Here is a 23,954-nt window from a genome sequence, read left to right as displayed (position 1 = left end):
GGTACTGTTGTTCTGGAAGCCAAATATAAAGAACAGAATTACATAGGATTCAGATTAAACAAAAAAGTTCTTCCAAAATGTATTATTTATTACTTGCATTGCTCTCATACTTAGGAGTCCAGTCATGGACCAGAACCCATTGTGCTAGGTGCTGTACATACGCAAAACAAAAAGATGGTCCATGCCCTAAAGAACTCAAAATCTACGTACAAAACAAAAGGAAGCAGATGGACACAGAGAGACAAATGGGGAAAACAAGGAAATGATAAGATCTTATCAGTTGGAATGACTGGTCTCCATGCACCAGAAGCCTAACTGTTAATTGGCAAACTACAGTTTTAAGGAGCATAAGGGAAAGCATGAAGGTCATAGTAAAATCCTTAAATTTGTGCTATATAGTCTGGTATTTTCATGGCTCATAACCTGGGTGTGGAAGGGGTAAGTCCTCAAGAAAACTGGAAAGTAGTTGGGGAAGCATCAAGTTGGACATGGAAACCAATAGGTCTCCTTCATTCCATCCCAAACTCTATAGTCATGGTATTCTCCCAAAACAGCAATATATGGAGTCTTGCATAGTAGATACTGGGACAGTCTTTCTTACATTTTGGAGTTGATTCGTAGCATTTTAAAGTCAATGGAATGACTCCCCACCTCCTTCAGTAGACTCTGGATCCTCAGAAATGAGACTATTTTGTGGATGGCTCAGTGGTTCATGTACTGACTTTATAAACTGAGGGTTGTGAATTCAATCCTTGATGCAGCCATTTAGGCGTCTAGGGCAATAGATTAGAAAATCTGTCAGGGATGGTGCTTGGTCCCGACAAGGGGTCAGGGGACTGCACTCAATGACCTCTCGATGTCCCTTTCAGCTCTATGAGATATGTATAGCTTGATAATATGTAATTAAGCTTTTATTATTTGCTAAGGATCCTGAATGGCCAGATTTTCCTCTCATTCACCTTTGTAAATGCAAAGGATCTCTATCAATATCAGTGGTGTTAAAGCCAGGTTACAATTGTATAATTTGAACAGAATCTGATTATGAGTATTTCTGAAGTTCTTCACACTGGTTAGTTGGTGACAAGTAAAAGAGTATTTTTGGAGTTGAGCTATTTTTCATCTGTAATTTGGAAATCCACTATCTGCTTATATTTTGTATCTATAGGTGCACCTTAAGGAAAGGCTTCAGTGCTGATTGACTTGATGTTTTTAAAGCTACAATTACTTGTTTTTGTTCAAATAATGAAAAGTATTCTATATTTGTACAACAGAATCACATGTTGCTCTCTTTTGTATATAGTATTCTCTTTTCCTTTTTCAGGTGCTGCAGCAAGAACTCATAGGCTGTGTCTACACTACCTCCTTACTTCAAAGGGAAGATAGTAAGTAGGGTGTCAGGAGATTATTAATGAAGTGCTGTGCTGCATATGCAGCACTTCATTAAGCTAATTCTCCCGCGCGGCAACTTCAAAGCATTAAACTTCAAAGCGCCAGCTTGCGCATAGCTGCAGCTCACCCACCGGTACTTCAAAGTGCCTGGGCAACTTCAATCGAGCCGGCACTTCAAAGTTTAATGCTTTGAAGTTGCTGCGGGGGAGATTTAGCTTAATGAAGTGCTGCATGTGCAGCGCAGCACTTCATTAATAATCTTCCAACACCCTACTTACTATCCTCCCTTCGAAGTAGGGAGGGAGTGTAGACACAACCTTAGTGATGTCACAAAATCTCACTTGTCTTGAAATGACCAGTGCAGTGGGGGGAAAAGAATCTCTTTCCCCAAGTGTCACAAGTGTGCCTCCCTCCCGGACTCTCCAAGCCTAGCATGTGGAGAACCGAAACTGGGGCACACATCTTAACATTTTATAGAAGTTGTTAGGCCATTAAGCTGGTCTGAGTCATCAAACTTGAAAAGCACTGAACTTATCTCTTAGCTTTTGAAACATTTTGTAGAGTTCTGGGACTTGTATTCATGCCACCACTCACAGGACAGTTCACAAAAGTTCATGTGGAAGGAATGTCTACCTCAATCTGTGTGGTGTTGTCATGTCCCTCATCAAGCAGAAGGTCTGTGAAGCCCCCAGGCTCTGAGGAATCCTGCCCCATGCTGGCTCTGTTAGTATCCACTGATTTGAAAGACTCTGAGTGCCTTTTCCACCTGTGACTGTATAGGTGTGAATCCACTTGTACGTTTTCCTCCACTTGAGGGACGCGCTGAACAGCTTCATAAAACACACCTGTTTAACCAAAAAAATAATAATAATGTAAGAGACAAATTATTATTGATCAGTTGGGATCCAAGCAGCTATCACAGACAATCACTTGGCTTTATTGACCATAAAAGGTAAGTAATAGTGCTAATAACTATAAACCTTGATTATTTCTTACAGAAGAGTCTTATCAAATTAAAGTCAATTATATTTCTATAAATTCTTTAAATAATCTTGTTTAATTTAACACTATATATCGATATACATTTTATAAGCTGATTTTTAGAAATCTACAGAAAGAACAATGTTTTATTAAATTCAAAGGTCTGAGCAATTTTTGTGGACCCCTACTAAATTTACAGATCACTGTTGTTTTCATCCTTGTCTAGTTCAAGCCTTTAGAAAAGCCTTTCCATCACAGAAAGATTGACAATCTTCCCGCTGACTCCTCCATCTACTGAAATACACACTCTCCCCAAGTCAGACCTAAAATCTGAAACAAATAAGATGAACTACCCCAAAAATACACCCCTGGGTAAGTTTCACCTCCAAAAGGGAAGAACCAGACCTTCATGTCCACTAAGGGCTTCATTATTGCTGTGGATTTTATGCAGGAGTTATTCAGATGCTATGGTGATAGCAATTTAAACACCTTGCAGCAGATATTAAGTACCAGAAAGTTCCCCATAAGATCTGTCTCATTACAGAAAAAATATTGCTTGCTGTGTTACTACTGATGAATGTGAACGATATGTGAAGTCTATAGACATGGACAGTGCCCTTAGCACAAATATGTAATCTCATGGAATGTATTTTATCTCCCCCCTTGTGGGCTTTACAAGTACACCTATTCCCTTTCATATGAGAAAAACACCACCATCAAAAACCAAAGAGAGCAATTTCCTCTTTGCTTAACTTAGCAAACATAAGAATGTACTTTAACTTACAATAACTGATTTAATTTATGTAACAATGAGGGCTGTTAAGCAATTAAAAATCATGATTAATTTCATTATTAAAATTGATTGTGATAAATCATGAGATTAATAGTGTTCTTATTCATAGAATACCATTCATTTAAATGCTTTTGGATATTTTCCACATTTTCAAATATATTGAAGTGTACAATGCTCACTTTGTATTTATTTTGATTACAAAAGAACTAGTAGTTTTCAAATCACCTAGTATAAGTAGTATATGCCTTTCACCATAAAAGCTGAAATTAAAAAAGTAGAATTGTGGACAAAATCTTGAATTCAAAAATAAAACACTATACAAATTTAACGCCTCCAAGTCCACTTAGTCCTACTTCTTTTTCAGCCAATTGTTCTGAGAAAGAAGTTTGTTTATATTTGCAGGAGATAATGTGGCCTATGTATTGTTTGCAGTGTCACCTGAAACTGATAACAGACATTTCTATAGCACTGTTGTAGCCAGTGTTGCAAGATATTTATGTGCCAGTTGTGCTAAAGATTCATTTCTTCATTCATGCTTCAACCACTATTGTAGAGGACGTGTCCATGCTGATGACAGTTCTGACTGATAAAGCAGCATGGATTAGTCATGTTCCTTTTTTCTCATCTGAGTTAGAGGCAACCAACAGAAGGTTGATTTTCTTTTCAGTTTGTTTTGGGTTCTATAGTTTCTACACTGGAGTATTGCTCTTTCAAGACTTCTGAAAACATGCTCCACACCTCATCCCTCTCAGATTCTGGAAGGCACTTCAAATACTTAAACCTCAGGTATAGTGCTGTAGTTCTCCTTAGAAATTTCACATTTTATACCTTCTTGATGTTATCTCATATTTGCAGTGAAAGTGTTGCTGACTGCAGTTATGTAAATATCTCTATATGTTTCTAAGTTGCATTTTTACAGTAAACAAAACACCAGGGGCTGTGTCTACGCTTGAGTTTTGTCAACAGAAGGGGCCTTCTGCCGACATAACTCCAGGAGCATCTACACACATAAAGCAGTCTATCGACAGTCTTGACAGAATTCTGCATTTGTTTCAACATTGTTATCCTTTGAAAATTTGAGAATTAATTCTTCTGTCCACAGAGTTCACTGGGCAGGCCTGTTTGCAGAACTTCCGGTCAGCCACTCTGTCAACAGAGGGCAGGGCAGCCTGGCTGCTCTCTATCAACAGAGCAGATTGTGCTGCCAATATGTTTTTGTGTATAGATGCATTCTGTTGACAAAGTTTCTGTCAACACAATTCTGTCGACAGGCGTTACTGTCAACAGATGCTTCTAGCGTAGACGTACCCCAGTAGTTGTATGACGTAAATTGAAAAAAAAAATGTTTTATTTTATTTATCATTTTACAGTGAAAGTGTTTTATTATAAAAATAATATAAACTAAGCACTGTACATTTTGCATTTTGTGATGTAACTAAAATAAAACATTTGAAAATGCAGCAAAAATATCCACAAGTATTTAACAAATTTAAATTGGTATTATATTGCTTAAAAACTGGATTGATCATGATTTTGTTGTGCATTTTTTTTATAAAACTTTTTTTTTAGCTTTCAGGAAAGACCATCTTTTTTTTTAACGATATTGTCCTTTCTATTTTTGTACAAAAGAACGACACTAACCATCCTTCTTTCGGCTTTTATATTGATGTTTTGTTTTGGGTTCATACTTAATGTTTATACTTAATTATAACCATCCTCCTATCAGAAGAACATTAGTTGTTCACTGAGATTATTTTCTCTTGTTATTTTTTGTTCTCTGCAAAATAAAAGACGTCTAAAAAAACTAACTCTTTTATATGAAATTTTGAGCATTGTGTGAGGTAATTTTTCCATGTGAAACCCCCCATCCTGAACCAGCATGCATATGTTCTGTTAATACATTCAAGGCCACAATGTGTTCCATGGCCAAATTAGTTTGGGAAACACTGCTTTTGAGTAAGTAAAAAGAAAAAGAGCATTCAGAAGATTTAAAGAGCAATAAGGAATCCCTGCATTTTTGCACATAAGGAAGCTATAGATGGGAATGGTGACAGCCATCGCTCCTGACAGAGTAGAGTCAGTTGAAATAGTAACAAATGCCACAACAGAGTTCAGGTTGTAGTATAGGCTATTTCAGGACACTAGCCAATGAGGTGCTGAGCTCCTCCTCCAAGCTGTGTGATCATTTTCAACTCCCTGGAAATGATCATGAGCCAGGTGAAATTAAGGTGGTCAGCCCCTGAAAGTGTCTGGTGTTTAACGTCCATTTTTAAGCAGAATTAATTACCTCAGGCCTTAGCCATTTCCAGAAACCAGCTCATTCAATAGATTCCTTTTGGTCAGTGGCATTTATAGTTCTGTTTCACTATGTTTTCTGAAAGACCTCGAACCCTTGTCTTCAATAAACTGCTTTAGATTTCCTTATTTTATCTAGCAATCAGCTGGCAGAGGGACTTCACAGTAGCTCATCTGACCCTTTCACTTATCAACTGCCAGCCATAAATCCCTTCAAAGCTACCCCAGCTGCTTCACCTCAGAGAAGCTCATCAGCATCTAAAGAGATAATAGGTCCTCAGGTCACACAGTGCTGACAAATATGACAAACTTAACAGATTTCAGTAAGATGTGTTTAGCGGCTGGAATACAAATCAGTGACAGCATGATTGAAAACATCAAGTTGCTATATCTGTTAGCATGGCTATTTAGCTATGTCTACACAGTAGCATTATTCCTGAATAAGGTATTCCAGAAGAGGTATGACAAATCAGTACAGCTACACACAAAATGCATTTTGAAATAGTGCTCAAGCTATTCCAAAATACAGCATCTAAGCACAATAGAGTTTATTCCAAAATAGAGACATTGGACTCACTGGATGTGCCTACACTGAAAAAAATAACTTCAAAGTTCTTACTTCAAAGTACAACTTTACGTAACAGACTTTGAAGCTGAGCATCTACACACACCTTACTTTGAAGCTACACTTTGAAGTGGGGCACTACTCCATTCCCAGGAATGGAGTAAGGTCTTCAAAGCTGGGCTCCCTTACTTTGGAGTGAGCTTCAAAGTAAGGGAAAAAGTGTGTAGACTCTCTGCTGGCTACTTCAAAGTAGCGCCTAACTTTGAAGTTAGTTTCTACTGTACATACACCCACTATAGATTATTTCAAAATAGGCTGTATCCCCTGTCTCCACAGCCTCTATTCTGAATTACCTATTTTGAAATAACAGTATGTCTTGTGACACATTATAGACGAACAGATATTTTGAAGCATAAGCTTTTGTGGGCAAAGACCCGCTTCATCAGATGCATGAGTGGGGGGTTGGTTTCAGAGGGGTATTTAAAGAGTGGGGCCCCAGTAAGAAGGAGGGCTAGAGCTGACAAGGTCTATTCAGCAAGGTAGAAATGGCCCCGTATCAACAGTACTTATCAAAAGAGGAAAAAACAAGTCAAATCAGACAGGGGGATGTGAGCCTTTGCCAGAGTCTAATGGGGAGATATTAGCACCCAGAGTAGAGAAACTGCCTTTGTAAGCTGCGAGCCACTCCCAGTCTCTGTTTAATCCATGGTTAATGGAGTCAAATTTGCAAATAAATTGCAGCTAAGAGATTTCTCTCTCCATTTGTTTTTTGAAATTTTTTTGTTTCAGAACTGTCACCCTTAAATCTGCCACTGAGTGTACAGGGAGATTGAAGTGTTCCCCCACAGGCTTTTGTACATTACTGTTCCTGATGTCTGATTTATGTCCATTTATTCTTTTACCGAGAGACTGTCCAGTTTGGCCAATGTAAATTGCAGTGGGGCATTGCTGGCACATGATGGCATATATTATATTAGCAGATGTGCAGGTAAAGGAGATCCTGATGGCATAGTTGGTGTTAGGTCCTGTGATGATGTCCCTGATGTATATATGCGAGCAGAGTTGGCAGCAAGGACTGTTGCAGAGGCTGGTTTCAAGCCTAGAGTCACTGGTTTGTGATTTGTAGTGGCTGGTGAGGGTTTGTTTAAGGTTGGCAGGCTGTCTGTACGCAAGGACAGGCCTGCCTCCCCAGGTCTGTGAGAGTGAAAGATCATTGTTCAGGATGGGTTGCAGATCACTGATGATGTGCTGGAGAGGCTTTAGGTGGGGGCTGTATGTGATGGTCAGTGGTGTTATCTTGTTTTCCTTGTGAGGCCTGTCTTGGAGCAGGTGGCTTCTGGGTACCCATCTGGCTCTATCAATCTGTTTCCTCACTTCCTTAGGTGGGTATTGTAGTTTGAGGAAAGCTTGGTAAAGGTCTGGTAGATGTTTATCTCTGTCTGATGGATCAGAGCAAATACAGTTGTACCTTAGTGCCTGGCTGTAAACAATGGATCGTGCAGTATGCCCTGGATGGAAGCTGGAGGTGTGTAGATAAGCACAGCAGTCTGTGGGTTTTCGGTACAGAGTGGTATTGATGTGACCATCATTTATCTGCACAGTAGTGTCCAGGAAGTGAATTTCTTGTGTGGCATGGTCCAGGCTAAGGTTGATGGTGGGGTGGAAACTGTTGAAATCACAGTGGAACTCTTCAGGAGGCTCCTTCCCATGGGTCCAGATGATGCAGATGTCATCAATGTAGCGCAGGTAGAGTAGGGGGTGCTAGGGGAAGAGAACTGAGAAAGCATTGTTCCAGGTCAGCCATAAAAATGTTTGGTAGATATACCCTTTGACAACTGACTCCAGGAGAGAAGTGCAGGGCTGTGCGTGTGAGTGCGCACACGCGCACACACACACACGCACACACACACACACACACACACACACAGAGCCATACTGTGACAAAAACCACATTCAGCATACTTGCATCAGGTTACTCATGTAACGACTGAATAAGCATGGCCCTGTTTTCATAGACCAGATAACACAGAGAGTAAATGGGTCTCCTATTTTAAAGTCCAGGTTCAAACACAGAATAAGAGTGGTTTTCACAGCCTTTGCCCCAGTGGTACAACGGAGTTTTCTAATATTGACAGTCTCCCAGAAATTCAAGAGGACAGTTTATTTTACATTAACTGCATGAGTTAACTGTCAATTGTTAACTGACAGCCTGATTTTATTCCAGTCAATTACTGGATTATAATATCAAAACAAAAAGCAGTCAAGTAGCACTTTAAAGACTAGCAAAATAGTTTATTAGATGAGCTTTCATGGGACAGACCCACTTCTTCAGACCATAGCCAGACCAGAACAGACTCAATATTTAAGACACAGAGAACCAAAAACAGTAAGCAAGGCGGACAAATCAGAAAAAGATAATCAAGGTGAGCAAATCAGAGAGTGGAGGCGTGGGGGGGAAGATCAAGAATTAGATTGAGCCAAGTATGCAGACGAGCCCCTATAGTGACTCGGAAAGTTCCCATTACGATTTAAACCATGTGTTACTGTTCTGAATTTGAATATAAATATCAGTTCGTCCACTTCTCTTTCTAAAATGGAGCGATAATTTCTCTTCAGTAACACACATACCTTGAGGTCATTGACAGAATGCCCCATTCCATTAAAATGTTGACTAACTGGTTTGTGGATCTGGAGTGTTTTGATGTCTGTTTTGTGCCCGTTGACCCTTTGTCTAAGGGAGTTAGCAGTCTGTCCAATATACAAAGCATCTGGGCATTGTTGGCACATGATGGCATGTATGATGTTAGTAGAGGAGCATGAGAAAGTGCCCGGGATTCTGTGAGTAACCTGGTTAGGTCCAGTGATGGTATTTCCAGAGAAGATATGTCGACAAAGCTGGCAGCAGGCTTTGTTGCAGGGAAAGGTTCCAGGACTGGTGTTCCTGGGGTACAGACTGTGGCTGTTAGTGAGGATCCTCATAAGGTTGGGAGGTTGTCTGTAGGAGAGAACAGGCATGACACCCAGGGCCTTCTGGAGTGTAGCATCCTGATTAAGAATAGGTTGTAGGTGTTTAATAATTCGTTGCAGTGGTCTGAGTTGGGGGCTGTAGGTGATGACCAGTGGTGTTCTGTTCTTGGCTTTTTTGGGCTGATCTTGGAGTAGCTGGTTTCCGGGTATGCGTCTGGCCCTGTCGATTTGTTTTTTTTACTTCTCCTGGTGGGTAGTTCAGGTTTATGAATATTTGGTAAAGTTCTTGTAGTTTTTGGTCTCTGGATTATAATATATTTGCCAAGATCAGACACTATCATTTAATGAAGCTCACTACACATGTTCACACCATCAAAACAAGTGCCTGCCCAGGAATGGGGTAAAACCTCTTCTTGATAGTTCTTCACTCATTGTTGCAGCATAATAGCCAATATGAGCTCTTAAAGGCTACGTCTACACGTGAAGCCTACATCGAAATAGCTTATTTCGAAATAGGCTATTTCGATGAATAATGTCTACACGTCCTCCAGGGCCGGCAACGTAGATGTTCAACTTCGACGTTGCGCAGCACAACATCGACATAGGCGCTGCGAGGGAACGTCTACACGCCAAAGTAGCAGACATCGAAATAGGGATGCCAGGCACAGCTGCAGACAGGGTCACAGGGCGGACTAGCGCTTCCGGGGCAACAGCTAGCCGCTCCCTTAAAGGGCCCCTCCCAGACACACTCAGCCTGCACAGCATGCGGTCTGAGGAGCCATAGGCACACAGACCCCGGGCGCCGCAGTCATGGACCCCCAGCAGCAGCAGCAGCAGCAGCAGCAGCAGCAGCAGCAGCAGCAGCAGCAGCCAGAGGTCCACCCAGCCCTCCCGGCAGGAGCAGGGCTTGCCCTGCTCCATGCCATGCGGGAGGCAGCTGAGCACCTCCTTGCTACCCCGGAGGAGGAGCTGCCCCCAGGGCAGCAGGGCTCAACCCCCAACCCTGCAGCACCCCGCCCCCACCGCCTCACACGCCGGCGGCTGTGGAGCTACCCCACCAGCACCGACTGGTGGGAGCGGCTGGTGCTTGGGGAGTGGGACGATGACCGCTGGCTCAGGAACTTCAGGATGAGCCGGCAGACATTTATGGAGCTGTGCCAGTGGCTCACCCCCGCACTCAGGCACCAGGACACCACCATGCGGCGTGCCCTCACAGTGGAGAAACGGGTCGGCATCGCTGTCTGGAAGCTGGCCAGTCCCGACAGCTACTGATCCATGGGGCAGCAGTTTGGTGTCGGCAAGGCCACCGTCGGGGCTGTCCTCATGGAGGTAAGAGAACGCACGGGGTGAGGGCCGGGCAGGGGAGGGGGGCCCAGGCAGAGGAGGGCAGGGCCACGCACACCCTGCTCACCCCTCATTGGTGCTGTCCCATGTGCTTTCTCTGCAGGTTGTGCGTGCCATCAACGCCATGCTCCTGCACAGGATCGTGAGGCTGGGGGACCCAGATGCCACCGTCGCTGCCTTTGCCACCCTGGGCTTCCCCAACTGCTTCGGGGCTCTGGATGGGACTCACATCCCCATCCGCGCCCCGCATCACAGTGGAGGACGATACCTGAATCGCAAGGGCTACCATTCTGTCGTCCTCCAGGTCTTGGTGGACAGCCGGGGATGTTTCCAGGACATTTATGTGGGCTGGCCTGACAGCACCCACGACGCCCTGGTTTTCCGGAACTCGGGCCTGTGCCGCCGGCTGGAGGCGGGGACCTACATCCCCCAGCAGGAGATCCCTCTGGGGGACACCACCATGCCCTTCTGCGTCATCGCAGATGCGGCATACCCCCTCCGCCCGTGGCTCATGCACGCGTACACGGGCCATCTCTCTGCTAGCCAGGAGCGCTTCAACGAGCGCCTGAACCACACGCGCCAGGTGGTGGAGCGCTCATTTGGCCGCCTGAATGGACGCTGGAGATCTCTCCTGACCCGCCTGGATGCGGGCCCCAACAACATCCCCGATTGTGGGTGCCTGCTGCGCCCTGCACAATTTGGTAGAGAGCAAGGGGGAGACCTTTTTCCAGGGCTGGGCTGTGGAGGCCGGCAGGGCCGACGTCCAGCCACCTGCTGCCCCCATTCGGCAGGTGGACCCCGAAGGGACCCGGGTCCGGGAGGCCCTGCGGGCCCACTTCAATGAAGAGGCCGCGGGGTGAACTCTGCCCATGCCCCCCACTGCCCGCCCCTTCCTCCCCCACACTCCTGCCCCAGCGCCCACACCATGGAGCACCCAACCACACCCCCCTCCCACTTTTCCTGGACAAATGACAGCACGCACTTGTGGCTGAGCTTAAACTACTTTTTCTTTGAGAACTTTTTTTTTAACTGTAAATATATAAAACAAGAACAAACTATATACAACATGTGGAAACAAAGTAATATGTACAAATAAAACATTCGTAAGAAACAAGTGTCCTCATTAATAAAAAGAAAACCAGGGAGGATAAAGGGGAGAACTATTTACATGGGGGGGACGTGGCAAACGGGGGGCACAAAATAATAAGTTGAAACTATATACAAGGGGGGGGGCCACGTCCCGGGCCCCTCGCCCCTACAGTCCGGCACCGGGCGTGGGCGGCCAGGAGCCCCGCTGCGGCCGCAGCCCTGTCCGGGGCTGGCTGGGGGCGGGCTGGACCGGAAGATATGCCCGGCGAGTCTCAGCTGGCTCCAGGGGTCCCTCGGCGCTCCGGCCCTCGGCGGTGGGTGGTGGGGCGACGGCGGACGGGACGGCGATGGGCGGAGCAGCTGGTGGTGTGGCTGGTGGAGCAGGCACGGCGGGCGCTGCGGCGGCCGGCGCGGCATGGGGGGCCAGGTAGTCCACCAGGTGGTTGAAAGTCTCCATGTAGGCCCCCCATGCCTCTTGGCGCCAGGCCAGCGCCCACTCCTGCAGCTGCAGGTGCTGCTCCGCGACCTCCAGCTGCCGTCGGTGGATGGCCAGCAGCTGGGGGTCCGTCGCCGACGGCTGTTGGTGGCGCGGGGTCCGCCGTCTAGCCCGCTGTGGGGCCGGTCGGTCCTCAGCCGAGGGGCTGGCCTGGAGCGATGGTCCCGGAGGGCTCTCTGGGACCACTGATGCCTCGCCGGCGCTCTCTTCCGGTCCTTCTGATGGTGCAGGTGCGGGACACAGGAGAGGAGGTGGGGAAGAAGAATGGAGACAGGCGTTAGTGTGGGTCCAGAGCCGTGGCCTTTGTCCCCACAGCCCTGTGCTGCAGGTTCCCCATCCCCATCCCCAGGAGATGCTGCTGTGATGGATGGGGTTCAGGGGTCCCCCTGCCCTGCATCCCGTCCCCTGGTGGGAGTGACTCTCACTTCACTCCGCAGGGTCTGACAGCAGGAGAGGTTTCTTAGGCCACAGATGCCCAGTTTCTCCCAGGACTGACAGCACCAGCTGTCGGAAGAGACAGTCCTTCCAACCCGTCCTGCAGAGAAGACCCCAAGGGGTGCCCCTCTGGGATGCAGCTTTCCCCCTCCTCAGGCTGGCTGCCTTCCAGCTCTCCCTTCCCCTAGCTTCCACCTGTGGGGCATGGCACTGTCATGCGGGGTGGGGCGGGGCAGGGGCTGATGCACTGCTGTGAGGGCCATGGCCCTGCTGTCCTTGGGGCCATGGCCATGTGAGCATGTGGGGGGCCCTGGACATATATCTATTACCCCCCACCCCTCAAGCCCAGGGGTGTACACCAGAGGGGGGTACATACCTGTCGGTCCACTCCCACGGTCTGGAGATCCCCGGGGGGCGGAGGCCCGGCTGCTGCTCCAGGATGGCAGGAGGAGGATCTGCAGCCCGGATTCTGCAGAGGAGGAGCCCCCCTCCTCCTCCTCCTTCTCCTCCTCCTCCTGCCGCGATGTCCTGGGGGTGGGCTCCAGGGGCGGCCCCCCAGGGTGCGGAGCTTACCTCCGGGGCGGACTCCAGCTGCAGGGCCTGCTGGGGCTCGTCGGCCGAAGCATCAAGGGTGGCCGGAGGGGAGGAGGTGTGCCGGGGGCCCAGGATGTCCCTGAGCTCCCTGTAAAAGGGGTAAGTGACGGGGGCAGCCCCAGATCAGCTGGCCGCATCCTGGGCCCGGGAGTAACCCTGCCGCAGCTCCTTCACCTTACTCCTGACGTGATCAGGAGTGCGGCAGGGTGACCCCGGGCAGCCAGGCCAGCGAACGCATCCGCGTTCTGCCTCTTGCTCCCCATTACCTGGAGAACCTCCTCCTCGCTCCAGAGCCCCAGCAGGACCCGCAGCTCGCCCTCCGTCCAGGAGGGGCCCTGCTGCCGCTTGCCAGCCTGGCTGCCCTTCTGGCTGGGCTGGCTGCCCTGGCTCCCCTTGGGGGGGGGTCCCCTGGGGGGGCTGGGGGGGCTGCCAGGCAGCCATTGCAGCTGGGTGGGTGGCTGTGCTGGCTGAGGGACGTGCAGCCTGGCCGCGTGTCTGGGCTGCTGCCTGCACGTTCCCTCAGCTTCCTGCACAGGAAGGGAGGGGGAGGGGACCTTTAAGGGGCTGCTCCATGCGGCCACCATTGAGCTGAGGGGCTGCAGAGAGCGTCTCTCAACCCCTCAGCTGATGGCCGCCATGGAGGACCCCGCAATTTCGACGTTGCGGGACGCGCAACGACTACACGGTCCCTACTTCGACGTGAACATCGAAGTAGGGCGCTATTCCTATCCCCTCATGGGGTTAGCGACTTCGACGTCTCGCCGCCTAACGTCGAAGTTAACTTCGAAATAGCGCCCAACGCGTGTAGCCGTGACGGGCGCTATTTCGAAGTTAGTGCCGCTACTTTGAAGTAGCGTGCACGTGTAGACACGGCTAAAGGGAAAAATCAACACTTTTCTTAATTAGGCTGGCAGACGTGTGATGATATGAAGTGCCTAGCATTAATAATTCTTGATTTCATAGAGGTAAAAAACAAGGGGTGAAGGAATGAGATACAGTGTTTTGCAGACAGAATATAAGGACCATTTTCCATGAGGGGATACTGAAGAAAAGCAAACAAATATTAGCTATTTATACAACTTAATGGGAGTATATATGCAGAAGCCCTCTTGTATCAGTGTGCAAGGAGAGGACCACATGGTATCTGCGATATTCCAAACTGTGTCACTTGGCTAGTTTCTGACCTTTCCAACAGACAATGGTAAAAGCAGCCATGGTGGAGAAGTTCTGCTCACGTTTAGTTTGTGTGAAAGCCAAACACTAAACTGCTTAGCTGGTAGATTAGCTAACCACAGTGTTAGAACACACTTCTTTGTAGCATGCAGAAGCTAAGTGTGTTAATTCTACTGCCATTGGCCTGGCCAAGATACTTTTGTTCTCAATATGCCTACCAGGCATTGTAATATTGCTAATATTGGAGTTTTGAGGGTAATTGTTTTCATGGGCAGCCCTGTTAGACTGACTGTGAGCCCTCCAACTTCCTGACTCCATATCATACTCACAGTGAAGACAAGATGTGATAGCACAAACCAAGAAATACAGAAAAGGAAACTGGATTGAAACGATAATTTAAATACAAAAGAAACAGTCCAGGATTTAAATCTAAACAACTCTGCACTGTACCTTTGCTTAACAATAATAACAGTTCCCAGGTTTGTCATTAGTAGAGCAGAAATCAGGGAACAATGTGTGGTATAACTTGGTGTAGCATAACTAGATGTAGCAAATAAATAAATAAATAAATAAAATCCATATTACCCAAACCACAGGTGTCCCACACCACTCCTGACATGAGAGAAAAATCTATGCTCATGGTGTTAGCAAATTAGTGCCTAAACATAAGAAACTCCTGAGAGCTGTACTCATTGTTTACTTGATACTTCCTGAGTCAATAAGAATTCGCCAAATCAGCACTGAATAAATCCAGTGCTGATACTACTATTTAGAATTTACATAATTCTTTACACCTCAAGAGAAGACTATGGAATCTGGCCCCTGGGGTGGATAAAAAGTTATACACAAATGTTAGCTCAGTCACCTTCCATTTCATAGTCAGTAATAAAAATGGAGTTGTTGGTAGCAATGTTCCCTTTAATCTTTTCCATCCATGTGAGGATTATCCATGTGAAGAATAACTATTTTATGTGCACTGAGACGTGTGAATGTGCATCCTCAGTAGAAACAAAACTTAGCTGTGGGTGCTCTGCTAATCAGCTGGGCAGCTTCTGAATCTCTCCTCAGTGTCTGCACAAGCACACAGCTTGCAGGGAACCCTAGCTGGTGGCCCTAGACCTTCACAAAAGCTCAGCACACTGGAATGACTAAAAATAAAATAAAATAAAATAAAATAAAAATAAAAAAAGGAAACAAATGAGATTGCCCAATAGTTTGCAGTCGGCAACGCTATAATATCAGCCATGGGGGAAAAAAGCTACACATTTTTGCTGCATCTGCAGACTGAAGGCCTGGTTTTCGAAGAAGGAAAAACAGTGTTTTAAGAAAATCTGTGGTTTCCTTGAAACCAGAATGAAGGTGCACAAACTGATCTCAGATACAATTTAAAAATAAAAATGTCTCAATTACATTAAATGAGTGTGTCTTTTTCAGTAATAATGGCTGAAAAAATATGTCAATTTGAAATTGTGACACAGAGTTTGCCAAGATTATGTTAGCTGCTATCGTACCTATTGATTTTTTAGGCTTTGATTTATTAATTTAAAAAAAAAGTCAAGGTTTAACCCCTGAGCACACCACAGAGTGCTGACAAGACAGGCTCTTCACGGACCCTCTGCCAACTGGAAAAGAAAAAAAATTGGCATTCCTAACCAAGAGAACTGTTTCAGCACACAAGAAAAATAAAGACTGTCTCCTAGTGCTGAGACAGTGGGTTCCTGCATACTTAAATTGGCCATGGTTGAGAAATATCTGAAATCATAGCATTTAAAATTATTAGCACATTTTCTGACCTGATGTTGACCACACAGATCTGCAAGATGTGTCTTTCTAGGCAGGCTTTTTATTGTATTTTTTATTTTATTTTATAGGACCGGTATCATTCATATGACTTCCCCCACAAAAGGAACACCTTGATTAGGAAAGTTGTCTGTTCACTTTGCAGCAAGTGTGGCAACAAAGGTATGGGTCAAGGAACTGTCACTGAATGCTTACAATTTCATCCAAATACCTACAAGCATATGCACATTTACATTTCTGTGAGGAGTTCAACTGAAATACAAGAGGTGTACTCAAGTTAAACTCTGCTGTGAGTCACTAAATTTACAAAAGCAACTGACAGAGGCATTTACTGGACCAAAGGCTGATGATACTTCTCCGACCCCTGCAGTGGAAGTATGGTTTGAGCTAATTAATACCAAATGACTCAGACAAGGATAAAAGTAGAAATGTATTAATTAGCCAACATAACAGACCTGAAATTCAAAGATTCTACAAACTGATTCTAGAATAGAAAGAGGTTGAAGACATGACTGATACACAGTAAACAGGTATTACTTCATTTTCGTATAGACAATGCTGTTGTAGAGAGTTTGAATCCCGGATACTACAAGTTAGGAGAATAAAAAGTATTACCTCAGCCACCTAGTCTCTTCATTTCTTAAAGCACTTAAATCTGGGGAGCAAAATCTAGTCAAATCTCTGTCAAAATCTGGGTTTTCACAGGAAGCTGTTCAAAGACCAAAGAAATTGCATTTACTGTTCCTTCCTTAGCCACTGTTTGTTAACATGGCCTAATAATCCTATTAGTTTGAAGACTTATGATTTTCCATTACAGAGACCACAAGCACAGTGGGACGGCAGGGAACAGCAAACCACAATGCCGCTCCTCGGTCAGCTGGTTTTGCTAACACCAAACAAGAATATGTGGTAGAAAAGTGGGAGACTGAGGACAACTCTCTTGGATCAGTAAGTGTTTGGGTTTAGTAACAGAGAGATAGCCGTGCTAGTCTATATGCTATCAAAACAAAAAAGTAGTCCAGTAGCACTTTAAAGACTAACAAAATAATTTATTAGGTGATGAGCTTTTGTGGGACAGACCCACTTCTTCAGATCATAGCCATACCAGAAAAGACTCAATATTTAAGGCACAGAGAACCAAAAATAGTAATCAAGGTTGACAAATCAGAAAAATTATTATCAAGGTAAGCAAATCAGAGAGCAGAGGGGCAGCAAAGAGCCGGGGGAGTCAAGAATTAGATAAAGCAAAGTATGTAAAAGAGCCCCTATAATGAGCTAGAAAATTGCTGTCCTGGTTCAAACCACATGTTAATGTGTTGAATTTGAATATAAAAGAGAGTTCAGCAGCCACTCTTTCCAAATGGCTGTGAAAGTTCCTTTTCAATAAAACACAGACTTTCACGTCATTAACAGAATGGCCCACTCCATTAAAGTGCTGGCTGACAGGTTTGTGAATCACGAGTGTTTTCATGTCTGTTTTATGCCCATTAATTCTTTGTCTAAGAGAGCTTGAAGCCTGTCCCATATACAAAGCATGTAGGCATAGCTGGCACATGATGGCATATATGATGTTAGCTGAAAAACATGAGAATGTGCCCATGATTCTGAGAATAACCTGGTTAGGTCCAGTGATGGTATCTCCAGAACAGATATATGGACAAAGTTGGCAACAGGTCTTGTTGCAAGGAAAAGTTCCAGGATTGGTATTCCTGAGGTATAGACTGTGGTTGTTGGTGAGAATCCTCATGAGGTTGGGAGGTTATCTGTAGGAGAGAACAGGCCTGTCACCTAGGGCCTTCTAGAATGTAGCATACTGATTAAGGATAGGTTGTAGGTCTTTAATAATGTATTGCAGTGGTTTGAGTTGGGGGCTATAGGTAATGACCAGTGGTGTTCTGTTTTTGGCTTTTTTTTGGGCCTATCTTGGAGTAGCTGGTCTCTGGGTATTTGTCTGGCCCTGTCGATTTGTTTTTGTATTTCTCCTGGTGGGTAATTCAGGTTTATGAATATTTGGTAGAGATTTTATAGGTTTTGGTCTCTGTCAGTAGGATCACAGCAAATGCGATTGTACCTAAGGGCTTGAATGTAAACAATGGATCTAGTTGTGTGTGCAAGATGGAAGCTAGAAGCGTGTAGGTAAGTATAGCAATCAGTGGGTTTCCGGTAGAGTGTGGTACTGATCAGGCCATCCTTGATTTGTACTGTAGTGTCCAGGAAATGTATCTCTCGCGTGGAGTGGTCGAGGCATAAATTGATGGTGAGGTGCAGATTGTTAAAGTCTCTGTGGAATTCTTGTAGATTCTCTATACCAAGGGTCCAAATCATGAAGATGTCATCGATGTATTATAAGTAAAGGAGGGGTAATAGGGGACGAGAGCTGAGGAATCGTTGTTCCAAGTCAGCCATAAATATATTAGCATATTGTGGGGCCATCCGGGTGCCCACAGCAGTTTCATTAATCTGGAGGTATAAATTGTCCCCAAATCGGAAATAATTGTGGGTGAGAACAAAGTTACAGAGATCAGACACCAGATTGTTTGTGGTGACATTTGGGATGGTATTCCTGATTGCTTGTAATCCGTCTTCGTGTGGAATATTCGTGTATAGAGCCTCTACATCCATGGTGGCAAGGATGGTGTTGTCAGGAACTTTTCCAATGATTTGTAATTTCCTCAGGAAGTCAGTGGTATCTCTGAGATAGCTGGGAGTGTTGGTGGCATAGAGTTTGAGGAAGGAGTCCACATTACTGGATAGTCCGGTGGTAAGGGTGCCAATACCCAAAATGATAAGGCGCCCAGGGTTTCCAGGCTTGTGGATTTTGGGAATTAAATAGAATAATCCAGGTTGGGGCTCAGATGGTGTGTCTGAGTGAATAAGGACCCGAGCAGCAGGAAGTTCCTTAAGTAGTTGTAATTTCTTTTGGAATTCCAAAGTGGGATCAGAGGAGAGAGGTCTGTAAAATCTGGTTTTGGAGAGTTGTCTGGCTGCCTCCTGTTCACAGTCTGACTTATTCATGATGACAACAGCACTCCCTTTGTCAGCTGGTTTGATTATGATGTCTGGGTTTTTTTGAGACTCTGGACAGCATAGCGTTCAGCATAGTTGAGATTGTGTCTCATTTGGTATTGTTTGCGTGTAATGTCAGTCTGAGCACGGTTGCGGAAGCATTGTACATAGAAATCCACTACGACCGTCGGGGGAGTCCACATAGAGTTCTTCTTTTGGTGTTGTAGTTGGGGCGTCGAGAGAGTTAGACTGTTGTTCATAGGTTTAGAGATAACTTGACAAACTCCAATAGTTTCAAGCACAGGTGGTCAATAATTTTTGATGGGGAGGCCACTCCAAAAATTTGGAAAGTGGTTAAGGACTGCATTCTTCCATGCCAGGTATGGAGATTGGATATGGAAGGGAGGTTGAGGTAAGGAACTGGAGTGCAGGAGGGGTTGTGGCGTCCAGGAGGGAGTTTGTGTGAAGAAGGTAGCTGTGACCTGAGGGACTGTGACCCAGGGCAGGGGACTCGGGGGCAGGTTCTTGGAGGGGTATTGGTGCAGGAATTAGCAGAGGATACGGGTCATGTGAATGGGGCACAGAGGACTTAGGGGAGGGAGGATCTGATGAGCCAGAGGAAGGCTCTGGCCAGAAAACTTAGCAGTGTAGCCCCTGAACAGCAGCAGCCCTCTGAGACAGGCTCTCTGCTTGCTGCAGCCCCAGATGCTCAAAACTGCTCTCTGCTCCTGACGCCAAGGGAAGGAGGCGGCTTTGCAGCTGTTCTCACACCCCAGCAAAAATCTCTGTTCTTGTTGGCCAGAAACCGGCCAGTGGAAGCGGAGATATTTTACAAAGGTGCAGGAGCAGCTCAGAAAGCCTCCCCCTCCTTCCCAGCCTCCAGAGCAGAGAGCTACACTGAGTAGGAAGCCACTTAAAGCAGCAGTTGGCTGCTCTGTACCTGAGGCAGTCTGTGGGCCAAATCCTGTGGCTTGGTGGGCTAGATCCAGCTCATAGGCCATATCTTGCCCACCTCTGGTTCAAGATTTTCTATCACTACTTGTCTTTTAGTAATTTTTGCAGTATCATGAAAAATTTGCAATATTCAGGTAGCAGTGAGGAATCCCCAACTGCTAAAGAACTCACAGTGCGTAAAAAAGCACCCAAACAAAATTTCAGCAGTAGAGGGTTTAGAAGGCTCAGGATTATTTATTGATTTAGGGGGAATGTCAAATTTTGGCAACTGTCTCCTGGACAGATTTGAAAATGCAAATTATGAAAACCAGGTTCCACGTCCCAAAACATATTCGCTGAAAAATCTACCCATCAATTTAAGACATTTACAAAATATTCCTTTTTTTAATACTCTGTCACTCCTAACTCATCCAAGATGGAAAAAAATTGCTATTTGGAGCTATTTTACCAATTGGTATCATTGATGCCCTCTTGAACAATGAGATTCTGTAACTTGATCAGATGATTTGGTATCATCTTTTTGCTGTCAACGTGATTGCAAAAAATGTAGCCTATAGATCACCTTATTCCATCAACTTGAGTTATTTAGGCCTTGCTCATCATAGTGATTTTTGAACATCTCATAATAGTTACAATAATCTAGAGAGGTCTACACACTAGATTTCTTCCTTTCCTCTCTCCTCCACTTAAATCCTAGATCTGATTAGTGTTACGCAGCATGTACATCACATGCAGCATCAGTTCTTGTTTGAGCAATTGCTCATGTGTATTCCAGCACGCATACTTACGCTACCTGCACAATGGGAGAATTTTTTCCCTTAGCAGTACCCATCAGGTCCATGGTGGAGCCCCAGCATGGTGCCTTCAAGGTGGAGTATATAAAACACTGCCAACCCCTTGCATTCCTTTTTGCCCTGTTATTCCCACCTGGGGCAGATGGGCATGAGTAACACATCTTGAAGAAAAACAGTTACAAAAGGTAGTTAATTTTCTTCTTCAAATGATTGCTCATGCAACCCCCCCCAACACCCGCATGAGAAATTGCTCACAAGAAGGGTCCCTGAAGAGGGGCAGGGAACAGAGATGGGAGAATAGGAGGGAATGGAACTGGACAGAGGTCTGAGGTCTAAAGTCTGGGCCTGCATGACCAAAGTGGGAAAAGCAGTTTCCAAAAAGAAAGGATCTGGCTCAGGAATAGGTGCTTCATCCTTTGGTGTACTTTCAGAAGTTGTATTCTGAGCCAGGGAGTTGCTTAAGGCCTGCTTGACCCTGGCCTTGGCCAAGGCTGGAATAAGGCTGGCACTGCTGGTGAGTCTGATGGCTGCACCTCAACAAGTCCTGCCAGGTTTGACCAGAATAGAAGTAGTCCTGTGGCCTAAAGGATTTTCTGTGGGGTGCAGAGTTGCCATAGAGGCCTTTGGGCTGTACAGGTGAGAATCCATATTCTCCACAAAGAGCCTGGAGAAATCAAAGGAGAAGTCTTGCAAGATTGTCTGGTTCTCCGGAGGAATGTCCAAGACCTGCAGCCTTGAGCCCCTCCTCATAGTGATGGAAGTTGCCACCGTTTGGGTGGCTGAGTCTGCAAGTCCAAGTCTGCTTGAAGGGAGATTCTGCCAACCAGCTTACCCTCCTTGATCGGGGCAGCAAATTCCTGAGGGGAGTCAGTAGGGAGGAACTCCTGGAATTTGGCAACAGCTCCCCATCCAGGAGTTAAATGAGTTGAGCTTGTTGGTTGGCCACCCACAGTTGTTAATGCCCCCATAGAATAGACCTTGTACCCTTAAAGGTCTACCTTCTTTGTCTCCTTTGATTTGGGTGCCAATCCAGGTTGTTACTGGCATTGCTTGTGGTTTAGAGCTTCCACAACAGAGGACACGCATGCAAATATGTTCATACTCCTTATGGGGACAAAGTAATACCATTCATCCCCCTTAACTGCAAGAGGTATGGATGCTGGAGTTTGCCACAACACCTTAGTATTAGTTTGTGTCAATTTGATGAATGGAAGGGCAAACCTGGAAGGACTATCAGGGCAAGAGGGAGAGTCCAGAGCTGTCTAACTTTACAAGACCTCCAGTGCTGGTGCTGATGTTGGTGCCAGAGTAAAACTTTGTACCAGTACTATGTGCACCATGTGGCAGAGCCTTGGAGTCAGATCTTGCAGTCCTGAAGGGGACCCCATGCTGCACTCAGTACTATATGAATTGGTTCATACTCTCAGTCCGCTGGAACACAGTGTTTACAAGGGACAGACAACAGCAGGACTCTTGGTGCTGACACCACTGACATGGCCCTAAACGGGGAGCCCTGGGCCTAGCAGTAGGCCCACGGGGTCCAAAACAGCCACTGAAATATCAGTTGCCATTGACGTTGCCAGGGAGGCACTAGTGCTGACATGCCCAAAAGCTGCTATGATGGGAATGGTGCCGAGAGCAGTAATGGTACCTGCTCCACCTGGATGTTGAGGAATCCTCCCGAGCCTGACAATCAGTCAGATCCTGACCACGAAGGTGCCAAGGTCACCTGTGCCGAGGAAAGGATCGATGATGACCACACTGAGGAGGCTGCAGGTGCTAGCTGCTGTACCAGAGCTGGGTCCTCATTGAAGGCTGCATCAACACTGGGTCCAGCACCATCAGGAGTGGAGGAAGAGTCTAACTTCTTTACCAAATGCTCTTGTCCAGGGGAGATAGAGACCATCATAGTGGGGCAGGAATCAACAGTGCTGAGGCCTTCGGGTGCCTAGATTTATGGTCACCCTTATGAAGACACTTGGCAAGAGAGCAGCCTCTTTCCATCCTGTTCTTCTTATGTCACACAGGGGAGGGGAATCGTGCCACAAGCTTGAACTCACAAGCAGTGAGGAGTGGTGTTGGTGGTTCTTTGGTGCCTCCTTGTGCTGCTCGCCCCCTCATCCCCCAGAGCTGACACCATCTCCTGTGTTGGTGGAAGACAAAGAACTGCCTGCATGAGTAGGAGCTTCAGGCAATGGTTTCACTCCTTTTTTGTATGAGGCTTAAAGATCCTGAAAATAGGGCACTTACCTGTTTAATGCCCCTCACTGAGGTTCTTAAGGCCAGAAGAATGTGTATCTCCCTTGGGCAAAGGCTACCCACAGTCTTTGTGTAACCCACACAACTATATGATGGTTAACAGTCCCATGTAGTGGCACCTAGACCACTTCACAGAGAAAGAGTAAGTGTCCTCTACACAGCCTAAGTTGAGAGCCAGCTGGCCTCTAGCTCAAGCTGTAGAGGCACCTGCCGGATACTCCAGGGGTCCCAGGTTTCATTTGGCTCACAGGCAGTTACATTTGCTCACCTTAAAACCCTGAATACAGGCATGTCCCATTCAGGGGAACCCCCACCAGCCAAGAAAACTACTTTAACTAAAACTGAATTAAACAACAACTACCTCTCTGTAACAAATACTGAAGCACTTGCAATGCAAGAGGCTGAGACTACAGACCATCACTGACAGTAAGAAGAAACTGTGAGGGTGGGGGATCAGCAACGTCTTAAATACTGTGACTCGAAGGCTCCATGCCATGGGACTCCACAGCTGACTCAATGGGTACTTCTAAGGGTAAAATTTACCAACGATTACGCACGCAGCTATTGGAATGCACATGAACAATTACCCAAAGAACTCATGTTCCATGCCCTAGCAATATGAAGTGCATAGTGAATTATTTTGCTTTTGCTTCACTACACAAATCCCAATAGTACATTTATACAGAATGGCAAAGTGCTTAAATGTTTTTAGGGCTTTATTTAGTCAATGGAGCTAGCTTTAGATTAGCTTTGATTATGTAAACTCAGTGAGTCAAACAGATTTGAAAAGTCCCTCATGCACATACAGAACAAGAATGGCAAAACAAGAATGGCTTTACAAACAGCTTAGCTTTTCTCTTTACCAGCCAGAACAATGCACACTGCTGCCTTTCCTATAAATAATTTTCCAAGGTGTTTTTTTTTCTTTCTGTGGGGTGGGTTGTTTTTGTTTGTTTTTCCTGGTTCGATGGCAAAAATTAAAGGAGAAAATCAGTAAGAAAAATGAGGAGTGAGTGTTTG

The 23,954-nt window shown here is 45.7% G+C and overlaps 1 protein-coding gene across 5 annotated transcripts in view; it reads right to left on the bottom strand.

Annotated features, from left to right (window-relative positions):
* Positions 1 to 23,954, bottom strand: part of PLXDC2 (plexin domain containing 2) — a 429,645-nt gene that overhangs the window by 263,995 nt on the left and 141,696 nt on the right. For all 5 annotated transcript variants that reach the window (XM_074984845.1, XM_074984847.1, XM_074984846.1 and 2 more), the window contains exon 2: positions 2,023 to 2,234. In XM_074984845.1, the coding sequence (XP_074840946.1) occupies positions 2,023 to 2,234 (212 nt within the window). The remainder of the gene's footprint in view (positions 1 to 2,022; positions 2,235 to 23,954) is intronic.

This window comes from Carettochelys insculpta, chromosome 2 (assembly GCF_033958435.1).
Source record: "Carettochelys insculpta isolate YL-2023 chromosome 2, ASM3395843v1, whole genome shotgun sequence".
NCBI lineage: Eukaryota > Metazoa > Chordata > Testudines > Carettochelyidae > Carettochelys > Carettochelys insculpta.
The sequence above is the reverse complement of the archived record's forward strand: the minus strand, read 5'-3'. Positions and strand labels throughout refer to the sequence as shown.